The 24,824-nt window shown below is 44.7% G+C and overlaps 1 protein-coding gene across 1 annotated transcript in view; it reads left to right on the top strand.

The window, feature by feature from the left end:
- The first annotated feature begins 4,184 nt into the window (after window positions 1–4,184).
- Window positions 4,185–24,824, top strand: part of LOC140686657 (serine/threonine-protein kinase Nek10-like) — a 77,275-nt gene continuing 56,635 nt past the window's right edge. Inside the window, exon 1 of the mRNA XM_072940860.1 lies at window positions 4,185–4,495. Coding sequence (XP_072796961.1) covers window positions 4,446–4,495 — 50 coding nt within the window. The 5' untranslated portion in view covers window positions 4,185–4,445. The remainder of the gene's footprint in view (window positions 4,496–24,824) is intronic.

The raw sequence follows: 24,824 nt of genomic DNA, 5'->3' as shown, positions 1-24,824 counted from the left end.
CGTTCCACACATTGTTGATCTCCCTGGCGTTCCCCTGGCCCTGGGTTCGTGGTGACAAGGCTTGGCCCCACTGTTCTTTCCAGTGTGGAGGGCCTAGCTTCCTGGTGTCTACTTCCCACTTCCCTCGGCATCTCCTGGACCTCATTGCATTCCAGGCCTGAGGCATTTCGTTGACTGGAGGCTGAGGTTCCACTCATTCCAATAGGAAGTCTGAATGTGCTGACGTACACAGGATTCGACACACGGGTCATGTTCTTTGGTCAAAAATTTGGAAACTTTTCCAGCTGTCATGTGAAGGCCGCCCCCTTCCTCACGGGCCAGGGAGTGCCAGAAGAAAGGGGCAGACCAAACTAGGTGGGCCACATGAGGCGGCTTCAAGGTGCGAGGCTTGTCCTGGGCGAATCCAACATGGCTAGTTGCCCCTCCTGTCTGCCAGCATCTTCAAAGCCTTTCCAGGGAGGCCTGATGAGGGTCCAGTCCCCTAAAGTCCATCCAGGTCAAAACTTGGCAGCTACACCCGGCTACGTCCAAGCAGTTCTCTTGGCTAGACTGTCTCCCAGGGAAGCCAGGCCAAGTGCAGGTTCCAACTTTGGGTGGGGGAGGGGAGAAGCGGGGGAGTGGTTGGGGTAGAGCGGGAGGGGGAGGGGAGCGGGGAGCAGCCCTCACTCGCCTGGGGCCATCTCCCAGGTCAACCCAGGTCAGAAGCTCTCCAGCAGCCCCAAGGACGCCTGCCCAATGGCATGGCATCTGGTGCTCCGCTGTTGGGAATGCGGCCCAAGAAAAACGATGGAATGCATTCCCTAGCGAACTTCCCAGCCCAAGTCGCCAAAAGGTAAGCAAGGCCAAATCGTTTGACGGTTAATAGACATGGAAGCAGGCTATATGTAGAGGATCATTCCTTCTCTGGATGGCGCGAGTCCAGGAAAGTCAGGCAAGAATCCTGAGCTGAAAAGAAGGGCCTGGTATCATCACGAGGGAGAAGAGACAGACAACTCCAATAAAGATGGGGAGTGCAACAGTAGCACCGCCTCAGCCAAGATGGACCCAGTAGGATAGAGATCATAAGTGAGAGTGTGTTTTCAAAAATCGAGCACCTGGGGAGGGGGAGAGGGAAGGGAGGGGGGAGAAGGAGGGTGATGGTGAGAGGAAGGTTGGGGGTGGGGAGTGGGAATGGGGAGGGGAGAGGGAGCAGAGGACAAGGAGGAGGAGGAGATGGAAGAAAAGGAGAAGGGGAATTCGAAAGCTTCCTAGAGAATGGTGGCAGAGCTGTGCTAGGAATGACTATTTGGCTGGAACATAAAAACCCATCTGACATTTTAGCTGAGCCTAGGCCCTAGACCCTTGAAATATGGAAATACAAAACACATGATGGGCCGTCTTTAGTGTACTCTTTTGCCTCCCTTGTTCATGAGACTCAGCCATGTGCACTGAGATGGAGACTGTGAGCTTCTTCAGCAACAATTGGGGATGAGTCTAATTCTACCAGCACTTGGTTCAAACGATACTTGTGTGTTTGTGTGGGTGTGTGTGCGCTGTAAGTGTTTGTGGCCAAGAGACCATAAGAAAGGGAGAGAGAGAGAGAGACAGAAGGAGACAAGTGAGAGAGGGAGGTAGGGATGGTTGGGGTGAGGGAGAGAGAGAGATTGATTGCCTGCCTGATATCCCCAGCACCTTGGTTAATTTAAGCCGTGCTGATAATAATCTGGCTATAATCTGGGAACCAAGAGAAGTGCTAGGAGTGTTGAGTAACGGTGCTCCCCTGTACTGGCCCTAATGGAAGCTCTCTTGCTCCCAGAATCCCAGTGACGGTGGTTCATTGTTGTAGGGATTCCAAGAGAATCTACTTTGCAAGGAGAAGCTGGGTTCTTATCAAGTACCCCCGACCCCCTTCCCATTCAGTCCCAAGCAAAGTGGAACATGGTAAATCTCTGAGGAGTGTCATGGATGCGGGGGCACAGACTAGAAAGGAACCCAAACAGAGCCAAAGACTTTGCATTGATTTCAAAGTGAGGTTTATTGGATCAAGGAAATGTCAGAGAGAACCCGCAAATCGACCTCTAAGGCAAGAGGACTTGGGCCATCCTCTTGCTGGTTGGCATGCTAGCATCCCTTCCGACATCAGGGAGGATGCCCCTGCTAGTGCCCGTGTGTCCTGAGAGCGCCCAGGGAGCACGGCAGGGCTGAGGGAGGCCACGCAGTGCCGCTGGCATTCTGGGCGCCTTGCCCTTGCTGCCGAGCCCTAGGAGTGTGGCTGGTTCCTCATCCTTTCTTCTCAGCAGTGGCTCAGCATCCCAGGGAAGGAGGCATGAATTGGGCTCAACCAAAGGCTTTCCTGAGGCCCTGGTGAGCCTGGCAGCATGTCCAGAAGGGCCTGGATTTCGTCGTCACTAAGGGGTTCTCCCAGGGTCGGCCAAAATCTGTCTTCTGGGGTGCCATCGCTCAAGTAAGGTTTTGTCTTTTCCAGAAGGCTGGCGTCTGACAAGAGTTCATCTAAGAGGTTCTCTGAGCCTCTGGCGCCTGAGGGCTGGGTCTGCGTGTGGAGCGGAGGAGACCTGAGTTGATCCGATGGGGCCTGCTGCTGCCACAGGCGTGTCTCGGCCGGTTTGGGCTGCAGAATTGCCATGTGGGGGCTGCCTGCCTGAGCCGGATGCTGCCCGGTCTGTGGAGGACCGCTGCGGGGGACAGGCTGAAGGGGTGCTACCGCACCAGGGTGCAGGCTGTCATGCGGGCAGGGCCCTCCGTGGGCGGAGGGCGTGAGTGCCGCGTGCACGGGTGTGGGACCCCCTCCTGGACTCGGCCCTGCTGTGGTGCCGCTGTGGTCTGTTCCCAGATGTGGAGGGTTCTCAACTCCCTGCCAAGCCTGGGTGTGCTGGACCACCAGGAGCATCAATGGCTAGCCCACTCAGCCACAGGGGGAGTACAAGGCACAAAGAACCTGGGGTACCGAGGAGGGGCTGCTGTGGCAAGGAACTGGAAGCTGTCCAGTGGATCAGTTGGAGGAAATTGATGAGCACCGTTGTGGATGTTGGGCGGTGGCCTTTGGTCCTATTAGACATTCGGGGCTGGTCTGGCATCGGGGTCTTCTGCCCGGGCCTTGACAGGCGCCCCTCTGCTCTGCTCTGGGTGCCGAGCTCTCCGGTTTTGAAACCATATCTAGGCAAGATGAGAGAAAGGGAGGCAGGTACATCAGAAGCAAGATCTTCCACGTCTCCTTGCAACCCCCATGCCAGCACCCCTGGTCTGACAGGCTCCGGGCAAAAACACTGCCTTCGGCAGGCCTTGTCCCTGGCTGATGTGACCTTTGCCGGTTCCCAGTTCCTTGCAAATTGAGGGGCAAAGTGAGGGCAACACTGGAAGCCTGGCTTCCATGAGAGATCCCTCGCCTTCTGGCTAGACTGTCGGGACCCCTCCCAGGCTGTCCGGCACCTCTTCTGCCCCGTCCCCTTCAGGAAATGGATGCCTTCAGGTCAGGCACCTGAGTGAATTCGTATAGTTAAACTTAAAATCCCACATTCCTCACCCCCGACCCCTCAATGAACCACTCACACTTCCAAAATCTTCATAAGTGCCTGGAAATCTGAACTCCGAGTCTGGGAAATGTAAAATGTCAAAGGGGGAAGCAGGGCGAACAGTGAAGCATTGTCCAAGAGAGATTAGAGCATGTTAGTTGGGGTGAGAAGGAAAGGCTCTAGAGTTGGGCCAGCACATGCTATGATGAAGGCTAGGCAGATTGGGGGAGGGGGAATGGGAGTTCTGGGACACAGCAGTGGTCTTTTTCCCTGCTGTGCTCCTGTCCATCATTGATGGCTCCTCTTAACTATATGAACGTGTCGGTTCTCCTGCTCTGACACCGTGGGCTCTCGGCCAGCTCCAAAGGATGGAGACTGGAACACCCACACCCCTCAGCCTGGATCCCAGCTCCTACACAGTCCTGGGGAACACAGACATCTCACCCAATTCTGTCGCTAGTGGGCGAGCTGTTCTTGTCAAAAAGGCTCATGTTTGTTAGGAAGAACTCTTAGGCGAGAATGCAAATCAGGGCGGATACCAGTTCGCACAAGTGTCTTGGCCCTGAGCGCGCAACCCCGCCCCCTGGCCAAAGGAGCCACTCCCCATGCACACAGCCCGGCCCCGCCCCCGTGCCCTCCTAGGCCACGCCCTTGGCCCGGCCGCCGGCCCGCCCCTTTATCAGGCAGGCAGGCAGGAGGCAGTCGTTCCCAGCGGCCCGGGGCTCTTCTGAGTGCCACTGTCCCTCCTCAGCCTGCCAGCGGCGGCGGCTGCACAGGCAGCGGCGCGGTCCCTTTGGCGGTCGCAGCTTGAGCCGAGCGGCGGCCGCGGAGGGGCCAGCCCAGCGCATTGGCAGCGCCGGTGGCGTCCGCGTCAGTTTCCATGGTAGCGGCAGCGGCGGTTGTGGTGGTGGCGGCGGAGGGGGCACGGTCTCCAACATGGTCCGCGGGCAGGCGTGCGACGTGGGGCCGCCCTACAGCAACCTCTGGTACATCGGGGAAGGATCCTGAGGCATGATGTGGTGATTGTCCGCACCCCGTGTGCCGGCCGCGCACCCCCGCTGAGCATCCCGTCCGACCTAGGCGTTCACAGCCGCGGCCTTGGCCTAGGACCCTCGGCCCTGATTCCAGCGCAGACCCCGACCCCCGCCAAGCCGCCCAGTTTTCTGCGCGTCCGGGGTCTGGGGCAGGGCCTGGCCGCTCTTGCTGGGGCTTTGCTCCCGCTGCTTCCAGGTCGGCCCTCGTTCAGCGCGGGGAGTCGGGGAGGGGCTCAGGGCGTGGGGGCCGCGCCCCGCCGGGGCCCTTCGTGACCCCCAGGACGGGAACTTGTGTCCGCGCCCCAGGGTGCACCCGTCGCGGCCTTCCCTTGACCACCCCGAGTGAAGCCGTCAATTCCTTCAGATGTTCAAGGCGGTTGCGGCCATCGTCAGGAAATTGGTTGTCAGAGGCGTGTGTGCAGAAACCCAGGATCATTGTCTCGTTTTTACCCCTCACTTGTGTATCCCGCTGACGGCTTAGATTCAGCATCTTCTGAGGTGCCAGTGGTGCTCTCCTGAGTAAGCTACCTTGAAAGCATGAATTGGCAGCAGTGTTGGTGTGGAAAGCTTCAAACCTGATGTTCCTAAATGGATTCTGCTGTGGTACTGTTCACGGTTCAGTAAGGGTAAGTCAGCATCGCTGTCTTGGTTCCTTCAAGTGTCATTTGGTTTTCGACCTCAGTTGACGCTCCCCCCGCCACCGCCCCGCTTTGAGCCCGACTCAGCTTTCCTAGTAGCAGATAGGCATGTAGATGTCTTTGCACAATGACTGCGGGCTTTTCCTTCTGAGGCTTGAGAGCTCAATGTGTATGCAATCCAGATGGAGTTTTTGGAGAAGCAAGTGCAGGCTCCCAGGGCTGGCTTGAGATCCCTCAGAAGCGTCCGTGGAATCAGGGTGACGGTGTTTTATTGATTTGTTGTTTTAAGTAGAACCAAGCACCTGTCGTCTTTTGTGCTGATGGAGACATGTGGATTTGGAGGCTCCCTTCCACAAAACCTTCATGGGAGTGTGTCTCTTGTGTTGAATGAAGGAAGCAAACCATTTGTGAACACTGCGTGTCACATACTGTGCTTGATAAGTTATCTCATGTTACCTGAACTTCCACCTGCAGAGAGGAAAGGGCAGAGACAGCTGTCTTTCAGACGAGAAGCTTTTGCAAGGTGAAGCCAGTATTTATCGTCATCCAAATACTCAGACTTGAGATTCGAGCTTGAGATCCTCTTTCGGTTGCTGTAGCCCTTTTGATTGCTCCCTGTTTTCCTTAATTAGTGTTGGCAATAATTTTGGAATTGTAGCCTATTTTACCCTTATAAGCAAATTGATTTCAGAAATGTATTCAAATTTGAATGTTCAAAATTTTAGGAATGCATAGTGGTAATGTTTTACCATGTTTGCTAGATAAGAACGAAGAGAATATATAATGTGTAAGAAAAACTTTTTGAATATTTCCTTCCAGTTTATGTAACCTTTTGTTAATGAATATCCGGACTTGAAAACCATTCTAAGTGAAAGAAGACAGGCATTGATGATCACAAATTCTATGAATCCATTGAATTGGAAGTCAAGAATATGCAAATCTCAATTTCATAGACATGAAGTCCATCCCAGTTCACAGGTTAGTGGCTGTCCATTTTCTCTCAGTCCTATTTTTGTGTACAACATCTTCTTTATATGAATATGACCTTCATACTAGTCATATTGCTTAATATGCCATGCATTCATTCTTTATGTATGGCATGTAAGAGTGTATCAGAAACTATTTACCCCTTCTTATAATAATAGACATTTGGGTTAGTACATTTTCCGTTAGGATGAATTCACATTTTGAACATTTATAGATGCATCTTTTTTGTAATAATCTGTTGTTTTAACATGTGTGAAGAATATTTGCTAGCAGTGATACTGGGTTGTTGTGTCTTAAATACACCTTAACTGCCTTTTGAGTATTTCCTTTTTTATTACCTTGGTTTCTGTTTGGTTTTTGTGAGTCCATTGTGTGCTTTTGGTCTGTGGTCACCCTGATTCTCAAATACATTAACCCATTTCTCTCTCTGTTCTCTTTAAACAGATGATTATATAATCTCAAACACATCCTGAAAAGAATGGAAACAAATCTCTATATCCTGGCTTCCCTCTCCCAACCTTAATGATTTTGATGCTGTGTTTTACAACTTTATGTTTATTCTTTTGCAAATTCTTGCCGTTATTGCCTTTCCAATGATGGTTTTCTCATTTCTAGATTATCCTGCTTCTTTTCTCATCAGGGTCTAAAATTCTCAATCTTTCTTGCGGGGTAAGTTTCTTATTGCAAGATTCTTTCCTTGTTTGCGTGTCTGTGAAACTTTTGATCTCTCCGGTTATTCTAAAGTGTTGTCTTGTGGCATAGGTTATGCTAGATTGCATGTTGTTCTCATTCATGGATTTGTCTCTCTCTGTGAACTCCCTTTTTGGCCTGCAAGGTTTGTGTTGAGAAATCTGCTGAAAGCCTGATGGAGGTTCTCTTGTGATTGACTTGTTTTAATTTTGGTGCAATTAGAATCGTTTCTTTATCTTGAAATGAGGTCCTTTTCATGACAACATGTCTTGTTGTAGGTCTCTCTGTGTTTATCTTTTTTGGATCCCACTGTATTTCCTTTATTGGGAGAGCTGATTCTTTCTTCAGTCTGGGAAATTTTAGTCAGATTCCTTCAGTTCACTTTTCCAAACCCTTTTCTCTTTCTTTTCCATCTGGGGCCCCTTAGATTCATAGAATGGTATACTTCTTATTATCTCAGGTTTGAAATACATGGCTTCCATTAGTTTTCACTTGCTTCTGTATGTCATGTTCAGATTGTGTGATTTCCCTTATCCTGTCTTTGTTTTTTTAGCCTTTTTCTATTGATTCATAATCATTTCACAATATCCTGTCAAACTCGTGTGTAGAGCATAATTTTTCAGTTATACGTGAACATGCATATATTCATTGTCACATTTGTTTTCTCTGTGAGCTAAGATAAGACCTTTTATATATTTCCCTGTGCTATACAGTATATAATCTTGTTTATCTATTCTACAATTCTGAAATCCCAGTCTATGTTTTCCCATCCCCCACCCCCTTGGGAACCACAAGTTTATATTCTATGTCTGTGAATGTATTTCTATTTTGTATTTATGCTTTGTTTGTTTGTTTGTTTAGATTGCCCATTTGAGCAATCTCATATGGTATTTTTATTTGTCTTTCTGGCTTACTTCACTTAGAATGACATTCTCCAGGAGTATCCATGTTGCTGGAAATGACATTATGTTGTCGGTTTTTAAGGCTGAGTAGTATTCCATTGTATAAATATACCAGTTCTTCATCCAGTCATCTATTGATGGACATTTAGGCTGTTTCCATGTCTTGGCTATTGTAAATAATGCTGCTATGGACAATGGGGTGCAGGTGTCCTCCTGAAGTAGGTTTCCTTCTGGATATATGCCCAGGAGCGGGATTCCTGGGTCATACGGTAAGTCTATTCCTAGTCTTTTGAGGAGTCTCCATACTGTTTTCCACAGTGGCTGCACCAAACTGCAATCCCACAACCAGTGTAGGAGGGTTCCCTTTTCTCCACAGCCTCTCCAGCATTTGTCATTTGTGGACGTTTGAATGATGGCCATTCTGCCTGATGTGAGATGATACCTGATTGTAATTTTGATTCACGTTTTTCTGATAATTACTGATACTGAGCATTTTTTCATGATCATTGATCATTTGTATGTCTTCTTCGGAGAATTGCTTGCTTAGGTCTTTTGCCCAGTTTTGGGTTGGATTGCTTCTTTTTTTCTTATTAATTCATATGGGTTGCTTCTATATTCTGGAGATCAAGCCTTTGTCAGTTTCATTTGTAAAAATTTTCTCCCATTATTTAGGTTGTCGTTTCGTTTTCCTTATGATTTCCTTTGCTGTGCAGAAGCTTGTAAGTTTCATTAGGTCCCATTTGTTTATTCTTGCTTTTATTTGTTTTGTTTGAGTAGAGTTCCGTAGGAGAACAGTTCTGAGATGTATGTCAGATAATGTTTTGCCTATATTTTCATCTAGGTGTTTTATTGTGTCTTTTCTTATGTTAAAGTCTTTGATCCATTTTGAGTTTGTTTCTGTCTATAGTGTGAGGGACTGTTTTAGGTTCATTGATTTACATGCTGATGTCCAGTATTCCCAACACCATTTGCTGAAGAGACTGTCTTTATTCAATTGTCTATTCTTGCCTCCTTTGTAGAAGATTAGTTGACCAAAACTTTGTGGGATCATTTCTGAGCTCTTTATTCTTTTCCATTGGTCCATATGTGTGATTTTGTACCAATACCATGCTGTTTTGATGCCTGTAACTCTATAGGATTTTCTGACGTCTGGGAGGGTTATTTCTCCATCCTCTTACTTTTTCTTAAGTAATGCTTTGGAAATTCTAGGTCTTCTATGTTTTCATATAAATTTGATTATGATTTGTTCTACTTCTATGAACTATGTCCTAGGTAATTTGATAGGGATTGCATTAAATCTGTAGATTGCACTCTATAGTATAGGTCTGGGAGTGGTGCTCAGCACCCCATGTCAAGGGCATTGAGCAGGGGCCAGCCAGCTTCCACAGTGTTACAAGGCTGTCAGGGTCTGAGGGCCACAGGAGGATGGGGAGTGAGTCTGGGCACTGCACAAGCGGGAGGCCTCCAGAAGTGGAGGCTGTGCTGGGGCTCTGGTTTCTGGGAAGGGGTGGGGTTGAGGGCGTGGTGGTGGGTGGCACTGCAGAAAGATGATCGCCAGCTGAGGCTCCTGGGTGGCTTGGGCACTGCGTTCTGGGCCTGTGCCTTGGACAGGCACCACAGGCTAGTCTCACGAAGCCTATACTGCCTCCCTCTGGCCCATGCCAGATACTGCAGGAAAACTCTTCCTCCCTCCGTGTTCCCCCAGGACTTTCTCAGCTTAACATGGTACTCACTTTAGAAGAGAAATACTTAAAGAAATTGCGTTGTTTGTTGCATGGTCCCTGGGGAGCTAGGAGGCGTTAAATTGCTAAGTGACAGTGTTTGGCTTAGCAGCGCAAGAACGATGCTTTGGCAAAACGGCCACACCACTGCGGTCAGGTGGCCAGTGCCCTCATTTCCTCCACTCAGTGTTTTATTTCTCTGCCCACACATTGGTACATCTTCAGAGTGCCCTTCTGATCTGTGAGAATGTAATCTTCCCTCAGTTCAGTTCTGAGTAGACTCAGCATGTTAAAGGGAGAGCAGGAGCTGTAGTTTGGCTGTGTGGGGATTTACACTGGGATCGTGGGAGACCTGGAATTTTCCCCTCAGTACTACCAAGCCCTGGGTATCCCTCAGCCTGGCAGTCACTGAATGGAAGTGCTGTTTTTCAGAAATCTGCAGAATGAAGCCAGGGAAAGGGAAGGGAAGAGAGACATACGTGCTCACCCGTTTACCTGTCCCTGGCTTAGATGTCCCAGCACCTACCTGTCAGGTGGCTAAGGTGACTTGGTCCTTTTCCATGAGGATAATTCAGCCGAATTTGGGGAGACACAGACAGCAATCAAGGGTAGAAGAATCAAGGGTTGGAAAACCTTGTGATAACTTATAAGAGCCCCCTCAAGGAGCATATAGACAGGGCCTGCCTGTGCTGCTGAACTCGAGGGAGAGGCCCACGGGGGTGGGTGGGCATGGCACCTGTCCACATAGTGGTTGTTCCACATCCTGTGGACCGTGTAAACCATACAGAGTGGCATCTATTTCTCCCATCAGACATTATGACGGTACTTACTTGGAAGTGCCTCTGGCTGATTGACGGTCAGAAGGGAAGAAGAGATGACAGTGATGGGGACAGACAGAGAAAGGAAAGAGTGGGGGAAGTCAGAGCATTGATTCTTTTATATCTGATTAAAAATTTGTTTTTATTTATTTGTTTTGGGGGGTAGGTAATGAGGTTTATTTATTTATTTTTCGATGGAGGGACTGGGGATTGAACCCAGGACCTCGTGCATGCTAAGCATGTGCTGTACCCCTGAGCTGTACCCTGCCTCCTAGAGCATTTAAACAGCTTGGAAATATGAAGGCCGAGTTACTCTATCAGAAGTGGAGGAATTAAGGAAGCATTTTAGTTATTCAGCTTATTCTTAGGAATGTTACCCCAGTGACCCTATCAATCTCATATCCTTTGCATCAATTTATTTCATATCTCCTTTAGCTGATATTAACACTCTACACTATTATTCGTTTTTTAAACTTAATTTTAATTATTCATTTTTTAATCTGGTGTTTTGGAATGTACATAGAAGTCCTAGGAGAGGCAGTGGCACGATGCCAATAAAAGAAAACCTTTTCTGAGATACTGTTTTCTCTATAATAGTAACATAAGGGTTATGAGTCCTATACTCTGAAATTCAAGCTGCCCTTTGGGGGAAGATTTCCTGAAAAACGCACATCAAAACAGAACTTCATAATAAAGCTGTGGCAATATTGTGATCTGTAATAAACTGCCAAAATAATGATTTGAAAATGTGACTTTGATACACGTTGTATGTAACTTTGTATGTAAATTTGATACACATTGGCAACACTCAACTGGTACAAAACCTTCATTTTCACAGAAAGGATACTAACCACGTTTGGTGGTTAAATTCTGCAGATTTTGTATATAGTACCTCACCTCCTCTTAGTGCCTTAGGGATTCAAGAGGGCTTTGCTCCTCAAAATGTATGTGCCTCTTTTTCTAACCAGCTCCTCTCACCTCCTTCCTCTGAATCTGTCTCCAGTTTTTATGACAGCCTGCTTCATCCCTAAGCTTAGCAAGCAGTGCCCCAAACAGTAGCGGTGAGAGAAGTAATGAAATGTCAGTGGGTTTGCCAGCAAGGCTGTCCCTTAGGTTCCCATATGACACAGTGCAGACACGAGAACTGGACAGCCTGGGTTTGATCCTGGCTCTCCACGTAACTGTCTGAATTTGGGCAAGTACCAGTCTTCATGAGCTTCTATTTTCTTATCTGAAATGTGTGAGCTGATGGTAATAATGGTACAGTTCTTGCCTCATAGGGTTGTTATGAGGATTAGAAAGATAGATGGATAGATGTAGATGGATGGATGGATGGATGGATGATGGATAGATGATAGATTAGATAGATGGGTGGATGATAGATTGATTAGATAGACAGACAGACTGACATATGATGGATGCTAGAGACAGGTAGACAGACAGACAGACAGGTAAATGGATGATCTACTGTAGCAATTGCACCTGGAGTATAGCAGGGATTCAATAAAGATTAATTGCTATTATGTCTGGAGCAACGGCCTCATTACTTAGGAAAATTCCTCTTCCCCTCCTCTGCTCTGAGTGAGTCCCATGCTTGAGAGACCTTGCCTCCCGGGCCATGTTTGCTCTGGCCAGAGTTGGCACTTGTCCCCAGGCTGGCCAGTTCTAGCATTCCTGCTCCAGTTGGCAGAAGTGATTCGAGCATTTCCTTCATTCAAGCTGCTCTAATTAGAATTCTTCCCTGGGGATGCGGACTCTGGGGACTCAGTAAACAGATGAAGTCAGGAGGTGAAAGGCCCGGGGCCGTGGATGGTCATGCTTGTAGCCAGGAGGAGGTCGGGCTGAGAGGATGAGGCTGGCCCCCGGAGGGAATGTGACAGGGAGTCTGGCCACGTGCAGCCCTCAATCCCATTCTCCCCGAGACCCCGCTGCAGCTTGCTGCTTCCCGCGGAGAGATTCCTCTCTTTGCCTGACCTTGCTGGGTTCCTTCTACTTGTCTCTTAGTTTGGGTTGCTCCTAAAAGCACACCCTGAGACAAAGATTCAGGAGAAAGTGCTTTATTTTGGAGGGGATCCTAGGGAACAAGGGTAGGGGAGTGGGGACGTAAGACAGGGAAGGGAAGGCAGCGGGCAAAGATCTCTCCGGGCTAGCTGCACTGGAGCGCCAACCTGCGGCCAGTTTTAATGCATCACTCAGTGAACCCACCTATTAGGAGAGAGTGGGGTTATTATACAACAGCTCATAAGCCCTCCCTGGTGAAGGGCTGTTCCTTGGGTACATGAATTTACTGATACCTCAGGCCAGTCGCACTGCAGGTAGAGAATGTCCAAGGGGTCAAAGAAAATCCTCAGGCAAAAATGCAAATGGCTGGAATTCAGGCCAGAGTGCTCTGAAGAAGTAAGGTTAGGGGATGTGGGCAGGACACCTGCAGCATCTGCATCGACTGACAGGGTAAAATGCTCTGATCGGGAGCAGTACAGGCACCCTGACAGCATGGCCTGATCCTCTTCTGTTCTCTGAATTTTTTTTTTCTTTTTCTGGAGATGCTGGGGATTGAACCTGGGATGTTGTGCATGTTAGGCGTGTGCTCTAACACTTAGCTGTACCCATCCCTACAGAATACACAGTTTTGTGTGACTTTATACTCAGAGGAAGGCACTTGTATAATGATGTAATTGAGGTATTGTATTCCGTGAAAGCACCATAATTGTATAGTTATGTGCTTGAATTTTAAAAGCTGGTGATATTTGGCTGGAATACAAATACAAAATGTGGAATGTCAACTATAGGCCAGCTATTTTTTTTAAACATCTGTAGAGAAAAAGCAAATAGCAGTTAATGAACCATGAGAAATTTCAAGGCTGTTCTATGTGAATTTGTCTTTGGGATTCAAAGTAGGCAGTGCTTAATAATCCTTTGATGGCTATAACATCATAACTGGGTGAGCTTTATCCATTTCTTTTTTTTTAAATTGAAGTGTAATTGATTTAAAATGATATATTAGTTTCAGGTGTACAACATAGTGATTCAGTGTTTTTATAGATTACACTCCATTGAAACTTACTATAAGGTATTTGCTATATTCCCTGTGTGGTGTATTGCATATTTATATATTTATTTATTTTATACTTAGCAGTTTGTACCTCTTAATCACCTAGCCGTAACTTTCCCCTTCTCTGACCCCTCTCAACACTGGTGAAAACTAGTTTGTTCTGTATCTGTGAATCTGTCTCTGCTTTGTTATATTCATTTTTAAAATTTTTTCCAGATTTCACATATAGGTGAAGACATACAGTATCTATTTTTCTCTGTCTCACTTGTTTGACTAAGCATAATAACCTCCAGGTGAATCACGTTGTTACAAATGGCAGATTTTCATTTTTATGGCCGAGTAATATTCCATTATATATATATATATATATGTATATGTGTATATATATACACACACACACACACATACATACTTATAACATATGTTTGTCCATTCATCTGTTGATGGACACTTATGTTCCTTTTATATCTTGTCTTTGGAAATAAGGCTGCTGTGAACACCGGGGTGCATGTAGTTCTTCAAATTCAAATTTTCATTTTCTTCTGGTATAAACCCAAGTGGGCTTGTGCTGGATCATATTGTAGTTCTATTTTTAACTTTTTGAGAAACTTCCATCATACTTTCCATAGTGGTTGTAACAACTTACATTCCCACCATGTACTAGGGCTCCCTTTTCTCCATATCTTTGCCAACATGAATTAATTTTTGTCTTGTTGGCAATAGCCATTCTAACAGGTTTGAGGGGATTTCTCATTGTGGACTTGGTGTGCATTTCCCTAATGATTAGAGATGTTGAGCATCCTTTTTCATATGCCTGTTGGCCATCTGTGTGCCTTTTTTTGAAAAATGCCTGTTCTGATCTTCTGCCCATGTTTTGATTGGGTTGTTTGTTTTGTTGATACTGCTATATGAGCTCTTTATGTATTTTGATATCAAGCCCTTATCAGACATGTCATTTGCAAACATATTCTCTCATTCAGTAGGTTGTCTTTTCAATTTGTTGAGTATTTCCTTCACTGTGTGAAAGCTTTTAGGTTTAAATAGGTCTGATTTGTTTATTTTTTTCTTACTGCTTCTTTCACCTGAGGTGACAAATTTAAAAAATATTGTTAAGACTTATGTCAAAGAGGATACTGCCTATGTTTTCTTCTAGGAATATTATGGTTTCTGGCCTTACATTTAGGTCTTTAATCTATTTTTTGTTTATTTTTGTATCTAGTGTAAGAAAATGTTCTAATTTTATTCTTTCACACCTAACCAGTTTTCCCAGCACCACTTATTGAAGAGACTTTCCCCCATTGTGTATTCTTGCCTCCTTTGTCATAGATTAATTGCCCATACATACATACATAGGTTTATTTCTGGGCTCTCTGCTCTGTTCCATCAATCTGTGTGTCTGTTTTTGTGCCAGTACCATACTGTTTTGATTACTGTAGCTTTGTAGTATAGTGTCAAGTTAGCACGTGTCATACCCCCAGCTTTGTTCTTTTTTCACAAGATTGTTTTGGCTTTTGGGGGTCTTTTGTGGTTCCATGCAAATTTTAGGATTATTTGTTCTAGTTCTATGAAAAATGTCATTGGTATTTTGATGGGTATTACACTTAATCTGTAGATTGCTTTGGATAGAATGAACGTTTAAAAAATGTTAATTCTTCCAATCCATGAACATGTGATATCTTTCCATTTATTTGGTTCAGATTCCTTCATCAGTTTCTTTTAGTTTTCAGAGTGTGAATCTTTCATCTCCTTGGTTAAGTTTATTCCTGGTATTTTATTCTATTTGATGCAATTGTAAATGGCATTATTTGTTTATTTTCTCTTTATACTAGTTCCTTATTAGTTAGTGTTATTAATAGTTCTGTGTCTAGAAAAGCAACAGATTTCTGTCTATTAATCTTTTATCCTGCAATTTCAGTGAATTCATTTATTAGCTCTAATAGTTTTCTGCTGGAGACTTCATAGTTTGCTAGGTATAATATCATGTTATCTGAAAATAGTGACAGTTTTCCTTCTTCCCTTCCAACTGGGATGCCTTTTATTTCTTTTTCTTTTCTATTTGCTGTAGCTAGGACATCCAATATTATGCTAAATAGAAATGGTGAGAGTGGGCATACTTGTCTTGTTTCAGTTTTTCACCATTATGCTTGATGTTAGCTGTGGGTTCTTCATAAATGGCTTTTATTATGTTGTGGTATGTTCTCTCTATCTCAATTTTGTTCAGAGTTTTTATCATTAATAGGTGTTAAATTTTTTTCAGATGCTTTTTCTGCATCTGGTGAGATGATTATGTGATTTTTACTCCTTCAGTTTGTTAATATGGTGTGTAACACTGATTGATTTGTAGATGTTGAACCATCCTTGCATCCCTGCTCTAAATCATGTCTGATCATGGTGAATGACCTTCTTTATGTTGTGTTGAATTCTATTTGCTAATATTTTGTTGAGGATCATTGCATCTTTATTAATCAGAGATATTGGTTGTAATTTTTTTTTTGTAGTGTCTGTATGGTTTTTGTATCAGGCTAATGGTGGCCTTGTAGAATGAATTTGGGAATGTTCCCTCCTCTTAAGATTTTTTGAATAGTTTGAGAGGATAGGTATTAACTCTTCTTTATATGTTTGTAGAATAACCCTGTGAAGCTTTTGGTCCTGGACTTCTGTTTGGTGGGAGATTTTCTAAATTACAAATTTAATTTCACTACTAGTGATTGATCTTGTTCAGATTGTCTGCTTTTCCCTGATTCAATCTTGGGAGGCTGTATGTTTCTAGAAATTTTTCCATTTATTCTAGTTGTCCAGTTTGTTGGCATATAACTGGCCATAATATTCTTTTATAATTTGTTTTTAATCTCTGTGGTATTGGCTACCATTTCTCCTCTTTCATTTCTTATTTTCTTTATTTGGGTCCTTGCTCTTTTGTTCTTAATGAGCATGGCTAAAGGCTTATGAATTTTGTTTGCCTTTTAAAACAATTAGCCCTTTGTTTCTTATTTGGATTTTTTTTTGTCTCAATTTTGTTTCCATTTTGATCTTTTTAAGTCCTTTCTTTTGCTGACTTTGGACTTAGTTTGTTCTTCTTTTGCTAAGATTAGGCTGTTAATGCTTGAAATTTTTCTTATTTCTTGATGTAGACCTGTATTGTTATAGACTTCCCTCTGAGAACTGCTTTTGTTGCTTCCCAGAGATGTTGGAAAGTTGTGTTTTTATTTTCATTTGTTTCACTTGTTTTCTTATTTTCTCTTTGAATTCTTCATTGACCCATTGTATTTTGGTTTCTGTTTTTTTTCAGAAGCACGTTGTTTAGTCACCACATGCTTGTTTTTCCTAGTTTCCTCCTGTAATTGATTTCTAGTTTCATATCACTGTGGTTAGAAAAATGCTTGACATGATTTCCAAACACTTAAATTTGTTGAGGCTTGTTTTGCAGGCTAGCATGTTATCTATCCTGGAGCACATTCTGTGTGCACTTGAAAAGAATGTGTATTCTGCCTTTTTTGGGTGCAGTGTCCTGTGGATATATATTAAGTCCAGCTGATCTAATGTGTCATGTAAGGCCAGTGTTTCCTTACTGACTTTCTGTCTGGATGATCTGTCCCTTGACATAAGTGGGGTGTATAAGTCCCCCGCTATTAATGTATTAGTGTTGTTTTCTCCCTTAATGTCTGTTAGGACTTGCTTAATACATTTAGGTGCTCCTGTACTAGGTGCATACATGCATTTTTCATGTTCTGTTCTCTTCTTGTGTTGATCCTTTCTCATTATGTAATGCCCTTATTTGTCCTTTATCACAGACTTTAAAAAAAGTTTTAAAGTCTCCTTTGTCTGATATGAGTATTGTTGCACAGCTTTCTTTTTGTTTCCATTTGCATGGAATATCTTCTTTCATCCTTTCTCTTTCACTCTGCATGTGTCTTTAGCTCTGAAGAGAGTTTCTTGTAGGCATCATATAAAGATCTTGTTTTTTATCCAATCAGCCATCCTATGTACTTGGATTGGAGCATTTAGTACAAGTGATTATTGATAATTATGTACTTATTCCCATTTTGTTAATCGTCTTCTGATCTTTCTGTAGTTCTTCTCTTTTATCGTCTTCTCTTAGTCACTTACATTGTATTTTGATAACTTTCATTAGTTTAAAGTTTCTGTTCTTTCCTCTCTGTTTGTGTTACTATTGTAGGTTTAGATTTCTGGTTACCATGGAGTTCATTTTTATTGATCTGTAAACTATATCTACTTATTTTATACTGATGGTCATTTAAAAGCAAACACAGTCTAAAAGCTCTACATTTTGTACTCCGCCTCCCAAAATTTGTGTTTTTCATGTCATATTTAAAATCATCGTGTCTATCACTTAATTATTTATTGTAGTTATATTTTGATTTTACACTTTTTGTCTTTTAATATTTTAACCTATGTATTAGGTTATTTAATAGTTGATCCACAGCCTTTACTAGTGGGATTTTTCCCTTCTTATACTTTATTCATTCTTACTGTTGCCTTTTCTTTTTCACTTAAAGAATATCCATTAATATTTCTCATAAGGTCTGTTTAGTAGTCATGAACTCTTTTAGCTTTGGTCTGACAACCTCTATCTCTCCTTCAGTTGTGCATAACAGCTTCGCTGGGTAGAGTATTCAACTTTGCAGGGCTTTTCCCTCCTTTCAGCATTTTAAACATATCATGCCGCCCTCTTCTGGCCTGCGATGTGTCTGCAGAAAAATCAGCTGACAGTCTTCTGGGGATTCCCTGTAACTGACTGTTTGTTTTCCTCTTGCTGCCTTTAGAAGTCTCTCTTTATCTTTAACTTCTGCCGTTTCACTTATGTTATGTCCGGGTGTGAGTCTCTTTGTATTCGCTTGTTTGGAACCCTCTGTGCTTCCTGGATGTCTGTTTCCTTATTCAGCATCAGGAAGTTTTCAGTCATCATTTCATCAAATATGTTTTTGACCCCTTTCTCTTTCTCCTCTTCTTCTGGGGTCCCTATAATTTGAATGTTGATATGCACGATGTCTTAGAGTTCCCTTAAACTACTCTCCTTTTTAATAATTTGTTGGTTGTTTTGTTTTGTTTTTGCTGTTCTGATAGGGTGGTTTCCATTACTGTACCTCCCACATCACTGACACGTTCTCCCATGTCACCTAATCTGCAGTTAATTCCCTCCACGGTATTTTTCATTTCAGTTATTTTATTGTTTAGCTCTGTTGGGTCCTTTTTTCTATTTCCCAGTTCCTTCTTAAAGTTCTTACTGTGTTCATTTATTCTTTTCCCAAGTTCAGTTAGCATTCTCTTACCATTGCTTTGAACTCTTCATCAGGTAAATGATTTATCAGGGTCATTAGGGTTTTTTTTCAGGGTGTATCCTTGTTATTTCTTTTGAAACATATTCTCCTCTTCTCATTTTGTTTACCTTTCTCTGTCACTCTGAATTTAGGAGAAACAGTTACCTGCTCTGGTGTTGCAGGCGTGCCTTGTGTGGGAACATCCCTATGTAACTGCGTGTGCTCAGGGGCCTTGGCGGGAGCTGAATCTGACAGCAGCACCGGCCGCATCTTCTCCCACCTGTGCTGGCAGCCGCCACCCTGTTGGGAGGTAGGGGTTGAGCTGGAAGGGCCAGAGCCTGGACCAGGGCCAAGCTGGGGCTTCTCTGCTCAGTGGCTGTCACTGCCCTGTCAAAGGAGGGATCAGGACCACAGGGGCTGGAGCAGGAGCCCTGAGGGAACTAGGTTTCTCCCACGGGTGCTGGCAGCCTCCGCCTTGGTGGGGGTGTGGGCTCAGGGCCCGAGGCCCGGGGGCTGCAATTCTGTGCTGGTGTCACTGTGTCCCCGGTGTGCTTGCGTGGCTAGAGGCTGGGCGTGATGGGAGGGGCAGCGCAGCGCCGCCGAGCTGAATTTGCTCCCTCCCACGGGTGAGCAGTGACATGCGCTGCCGGTGGTGCCTGCGCCCTGGTCCGAGGCAGGGCTGGGGTCCAAGCCGGCTCCGTCCCCTCCAGGCGTGCACGCTGTCGTGGGCAGTGGCCGCCTCTGCCTCAGTGGGGAGCAGCCCGGAGCTGGAGGGGCTGAGGCAGGAGCCCAGTGAGGGCCGGGGGTGGATGCAGCAGTCCCGGCGGGCCGGCCGGAGCCCCCGGCAGTTCTCAGCCTGCTGCCTCCACACTGCGGCTGGGAGAGAGCCGGTCCGGGCCCTTCAGGAGCAGAGTCTCAGTTTCTTACAGCCCCCTGGTGAGCCTCACTGGTTTTCACACCGGCTGAGGGGTCTCTCTTCCCGGTGTCGGCCCCCAGGGCTGGGGTGCCCAGTGCGGAGCCTCGATCCCTCGCTCCCCAAGGAGATGCTGAGCCTGTGATGTCCCCTCCTCTTCTGTGTGTGGGTCCCAACCAGGTCCTTTCCCCCTTCCTGCCAGACTACCTGTGGACCTTTCTTCACATCCCCGGCTGCAGGGGAGCTGTTCTGTGGGTCCCCAGGCTGATGTCAGTGAGAGTCCATCTGTGTAGTTGTAGTTGGGTTGTGTTCGTGAGGGGAGGGGAACCAGTGTCTTCCGAATCCTTCGTCTCGATCCCACCTCCCATTATCCATTTGTTTAATTGCCCAGGCTCCTCACTGTGTTTATATTTCACTGGTCCCCATTATTGGCTGCTTAATATAATCCAGAAAGGATTAGAATTAGAGAAACCTGAAATAGACCATGTAATGTGTGCCCTATCTTGAAGCCAAGAACTGTAAGTGCTTATTATCTCTTTTATTTTTCACCATCTTCATGACAGATTAAGGGGAAAACAGCCTTTGAGGAAGGTGGTTTATAATTTCTTTTCTTTTTGTGACTGTGAAAATTTCTATACCCAGAAAGACAAAAGCCACAGTGTTCTTATGCCAAGTTGAAGTTCTTTTCTTATGACTCAAAATTCTTCTCTGGTTTTAGTGGCTGTGCGACACAACTCGTCAGTACTTACGATTTAATAATTTAATAATTCTTCATATTATGAAAGATTCTTTTCAGTCTTTTCTTCTAAATTTGTTTCCTATTTATTCATACTTATAAACCTTTTAATCAGACATACAGATGTTCCACGAAAGAATCTGTTCATTTAAAACTTCCATGTCTAGGAAGTTTGTATGAGTTATTCTGATAAGGAGGAATCTCAGTTCCTTTTTTATAGTGCAGTCTCAGTGTAGCATTTTTGACTCAAATATATATTTTTCCTTCAAGACTGATGAAGCATGTAAAATTATAGACGCCCTTCCAAGGATTTTCCTGTCTTCCTTCTTTTCTCTTCCTCCTTCCTGTGACTCCCCTGCCCTCAAATCCTGGGGTTCCCTACATCACTTGGGCTTCAGGCAATGTAAAAAGAATTTGGTTGAAAGTAAATTGGCTGTGGTGATAATATGATCAAAATAAAGGAATTACTATAAATGAAACTTTTTCTTCACTGATTTTTAAAAAATTTACTGGTAATTTTCAGGAATTTTTACATTGGTTTTTGTTTGTATAAACATTTTAACATATTTAAAATTTTTTCCTTTTGTTCCCCTGTTTATTTGGTATTTTATTTAATTCATTCTCAACTATTGTAGCTATTGTACAGTGAAATGGGGCTGGTTAGGTTGTTTAGGTACATAATATTAAGTGGTGGTAGAGTAATTGTTGACCTAGAAGCATATCTCCAGTGTGGTAAATAAAAAGTTAATTACTATACACACACACACACACACACACACACACACACACACACACATATGTAATGACCCTATTCGAAATAGAATATCTGAAAAAATTGTCAAATCGGGCAGTCTTTGTGGACTAAAAATTAACTAGAGATTCAAGGATGGTGAATAGAGATAAATAAAAAAACCCCAACAAAACCCCTTATCTTGAAGATTTGAAAACTTGTGTGTTGTTTTGCTTTTTTTTTTTTATTGAAGTATAGTCTATTTACAATGTGTTAGTTTCTGGTGTACAATGTAGTGATTCCGTTATACATATATATGTATATGTATATATTCCTTTTCATATTCTTTTTAAAAAACTTACTGATTAAAGTTTTCTTCTATTGTTTTTTATTACAAAAGCAGTGTGTTTTGTTGACCTGAAATAGACTGCCAGATATTTCTGCATCAAAGATGAGTTTATTCTGGATCAGCAGAGAATTGCACTTTTGGGTCCACAAGCATGGTGGGTCACGTGCTAGTCCCAGCATACCAAGGGAAGGAGAAGGCTTTTACAGAGCGGAAAGGGAGGTGGGAGGGCTGCGGTATACAGAGCCCAGGGCTTTTCATGGGCTGAGTCCTTGCCGGGAAGGAGAAGTCTTTCTTCATCCTGTTGGGCTCTGCTGTCCTCACAGGGTGTGAGAGGTCCCCCTTATGATCACTCAGCTCTATTTAATTATGGTTTCTGTATATTAATTTTTACATTTTTCCCTTTTGATCAAAGTATCATTGTGGTACTGAAAGTACCACTAATTGAGTCAGGTTTTCTAGTTTCACTTTTTTTTTTTTTTGGCCCTCAAAGTCAGGAAGGACTTTTTCTAGGTGTGATTTCTCATGTCAGAGGGAAAGTACACAGATTGGAATCTCATTAAGGTCACGTTCGAGTAAAAAGTAGGGGCAGGAAAGAGAACTTGCAGCCACCTTTTAGTCTAAAGCCCGTATGTCATCAAGACCACGGACACTGGAGATAATCTGATACATGGTGATTTTCAGTATCCTCTGTGTATGCTTTTGTTATATGAGTAAAATTACTGTATTTCCTTAGCTATGGTATCACTTAGTGATGTATATTTTCAAGTTTTGTACTGTCGACTAAAAAAACACGCACAACCTGAAAGTTGACAATTATGTTTTATTCGGCAGACAAAAACTGAGGACTTTAGCCCAAGAGACAACCTCTAAGACAGTTCTGAGGAACTGCTCCAAAGAGTTAAGTGGGAGTCAGGGTCTGTGGGGGTTTTTGTGGCAAAGACCAGGTAGTGGGGACATCAAAAGATGACTGTTAATTAAAGCAAACCAGACACCTCAAATTAAGGAATTCAGCGGTTTTCTAGGTATGGAAGGATGAAAGAGTCTGGGCTCATTGAAATCATTCCTTTGACATGCACCGTAGCTGTCTAGGGCCAGTGCCGGTTCTTTTCCATGCTGCCTCCCCTCAGGAAGCAATGTTGGGGGTTGTGCAGTGACTGAGGCCTTGGCAGCCGCAACCTGTTTGCCTCCATCCCTCAGGGCAAGGATAGTGGTTGATGACTTGATGACCACAGCATCCTTTGTTTGCTGATGTGGCTGCAACATCTTTCATTCATAATTAACACGTTTTGGTGGAATCCAATGTTTATCATGACTCCCTCTGCTGCCCCTCGGTGGGGTACAGCAGGGCAAGCCCGGTGAAGGACACAGGTCATTGAAGGGGTGTCAAGAAATTAGTGAAGTGGGTGATCAGCGTGTGCGGAGGTTCATGTAGAGGTGTTTGAGTAAGGTTTGGGTTAATAGCAAGAGTTTGATCTCCAACTTCTACACCAGCGACTCTGCTGCCTGCTTCCCTGAGAAACTAGGAGCCATCACGGCGGCACTTCCACAAGCTTTGCTTCCATGTCTTCCCAGCTCCCTGTGCTCCAGGAGAAGGGGGTGCGAGAGGATGGTCACGCCCCAAGTATTGGGCGAGTCCCTGGGACAGGCCGCCGAGTCAGGGTCCTTGGCTTCGTCCAGGAAAGAATTCAAGAGCGGGCCACAGGAGAGTGAAAGTAGCTTTATTCAGGGAGAGGCACACTCCGTACACAGAGTGTGGGCCATCTCAGAAGGCCAGAGAGGCCGCCCCCGGTTATGGGGTGGTTAGTTTTCATGGGCTGGATAATTTCATGGGCTGACATGTGGGAGGATTAGTCCAACTATTTGGGGGAAAGGGTGGGTGGATTTCCAGGGATTGGGCCACCACCCATCTTTGGGCCTTCGGGTACCCTCGGAACTGTCATGGCACCTGTGGGAGTGTCATTTAGCATGTTAATGTACTACCATGAGTGTCTAATGAGGCTCAAGGTCACTCAGAGTCAAATCTTCCACCATCTTGGGCCCGGTTGGTTCTGGCCAGTGTTCATCGTGTCCTCAATGGCTGTGTCGTTCCTTTAGTGATCGTGCCCTGCCCCCTTCCCCGTCCCACCTGCACCCTTGGCCCTGCATGAGGTGCGCTCCTGCAGTCCTCATGGAGGCCAGTCCCCTGCTGTGTCTCCATGTCCTGCAGGCCAGCCCTCTTCACACTGCATCACTAGTTTCTCCACCTCCACTGACTCATGCCTGTGCATCAGCCAGCATACTGCCATTTGTCCCTATCTTAAAAAACAAGCACACTCAACATTCTTCTCTTTCTTTTCCAGCTACTAACCCACTTTTCTCTGTACTTTCATAACAAAACTGTCTGGAAGAGAGGACTTGGCACATAGTAGGTGCTCAGAAAACAGTTGCTCAGTGATGGAACATGTGAAGGCACTTAAGGGAGGAAGGCTTCTGTGATAATCCAGGGGTGGGCTGATATGAGCCTCGCATTAACGAGAATAAAAAAGAAAGGGGCTGTGGAGGGGAAGAGGGTATACGGAAAATCTCCATAACTTTCTCTCAGTGTTGCTGTAAACTTAAAGGGCTCTAAAAAATGAATAAGTCTTCAAAATGTGAGAGGTAGTCTATAAACTTCAAAGGAAAATTTAAATTCTTGGTGACTTCGTTCACATACAGCTGACCCTTGAACAACACGTGTTTGAGCTGTGTGAGTCCACTTACAGTCAGGTTTTATTCACTCCATGCATACCCCAGTACTGCCCACCTGGTTGGCTGAGCCCCAGTGTGCGGACCTGCGGGTACTGAGGACTGACTATAAATTAAATACAGATTTTGGACTGTGCAGAGGGCTGTACTCCTAAGCCCTGTGTTGTTCAAGGGACACCAGTATGAGTAACATAAGAGAGGAAGTAGACTGTAATTGTAATTGATGGGACAATGGATGGATATACTTAATAGAAGTGATTCGTTGTCTTGCTTCAGATATTTTAATTTTCAATCTATCACGTATCTTTTCTTCAAAGAATAAGAGACTCTGTCATCTGAGTATTACATCTCCTTGTTGACGGGGTAATTGTCTAAGATTTCTGCCTGAGGGTTGATGAGTAATACTAGGCTTGAGTAGAACTTGTTCATGTTCACTTTGAGTTCTAATTACAATGACAAGTTGTCTGAGGGCTAGAAAGAGGTGACCCCGAGTATAAGCTTGTGTAGAGGAGAACCCCAGTGCTATGGTGGCCCCAGCAGCAGCTCACAAAACAGCGTGAGCTCCCCCCAGGCCCTAAGCATCACAGATGACCTGGACACGAGGCACACTTTGCAGGAATCCCCTCAGTAGGTAGGTTGTTTTTCCAGCCCTCCCTTCTTGTTCTTTCTTTTTAATTTGGAACCGTATTTTATTTGATTTGGGGTGATTCCTCAAACAGCTGTGGAGTGGGCATTTGTCATA

The sequence above is a fragment of the Vicugna pacos genome, chromosome 17, assembly GCF_048564905.1.
Source record: "Vicugna pacos chromosome 17, VicPac4, whole genome shotgun sequence".
NCBI lineage: Eukaryota > Metazoa > Chordata > Mammalia > Artiodactyla > Camelidae > Vicugna > Vicugna pacos.
Note: the sequence above shows the minus strand (reverse complement) of the source record. Positions and strands in the feature narration are given on the sequence as shown.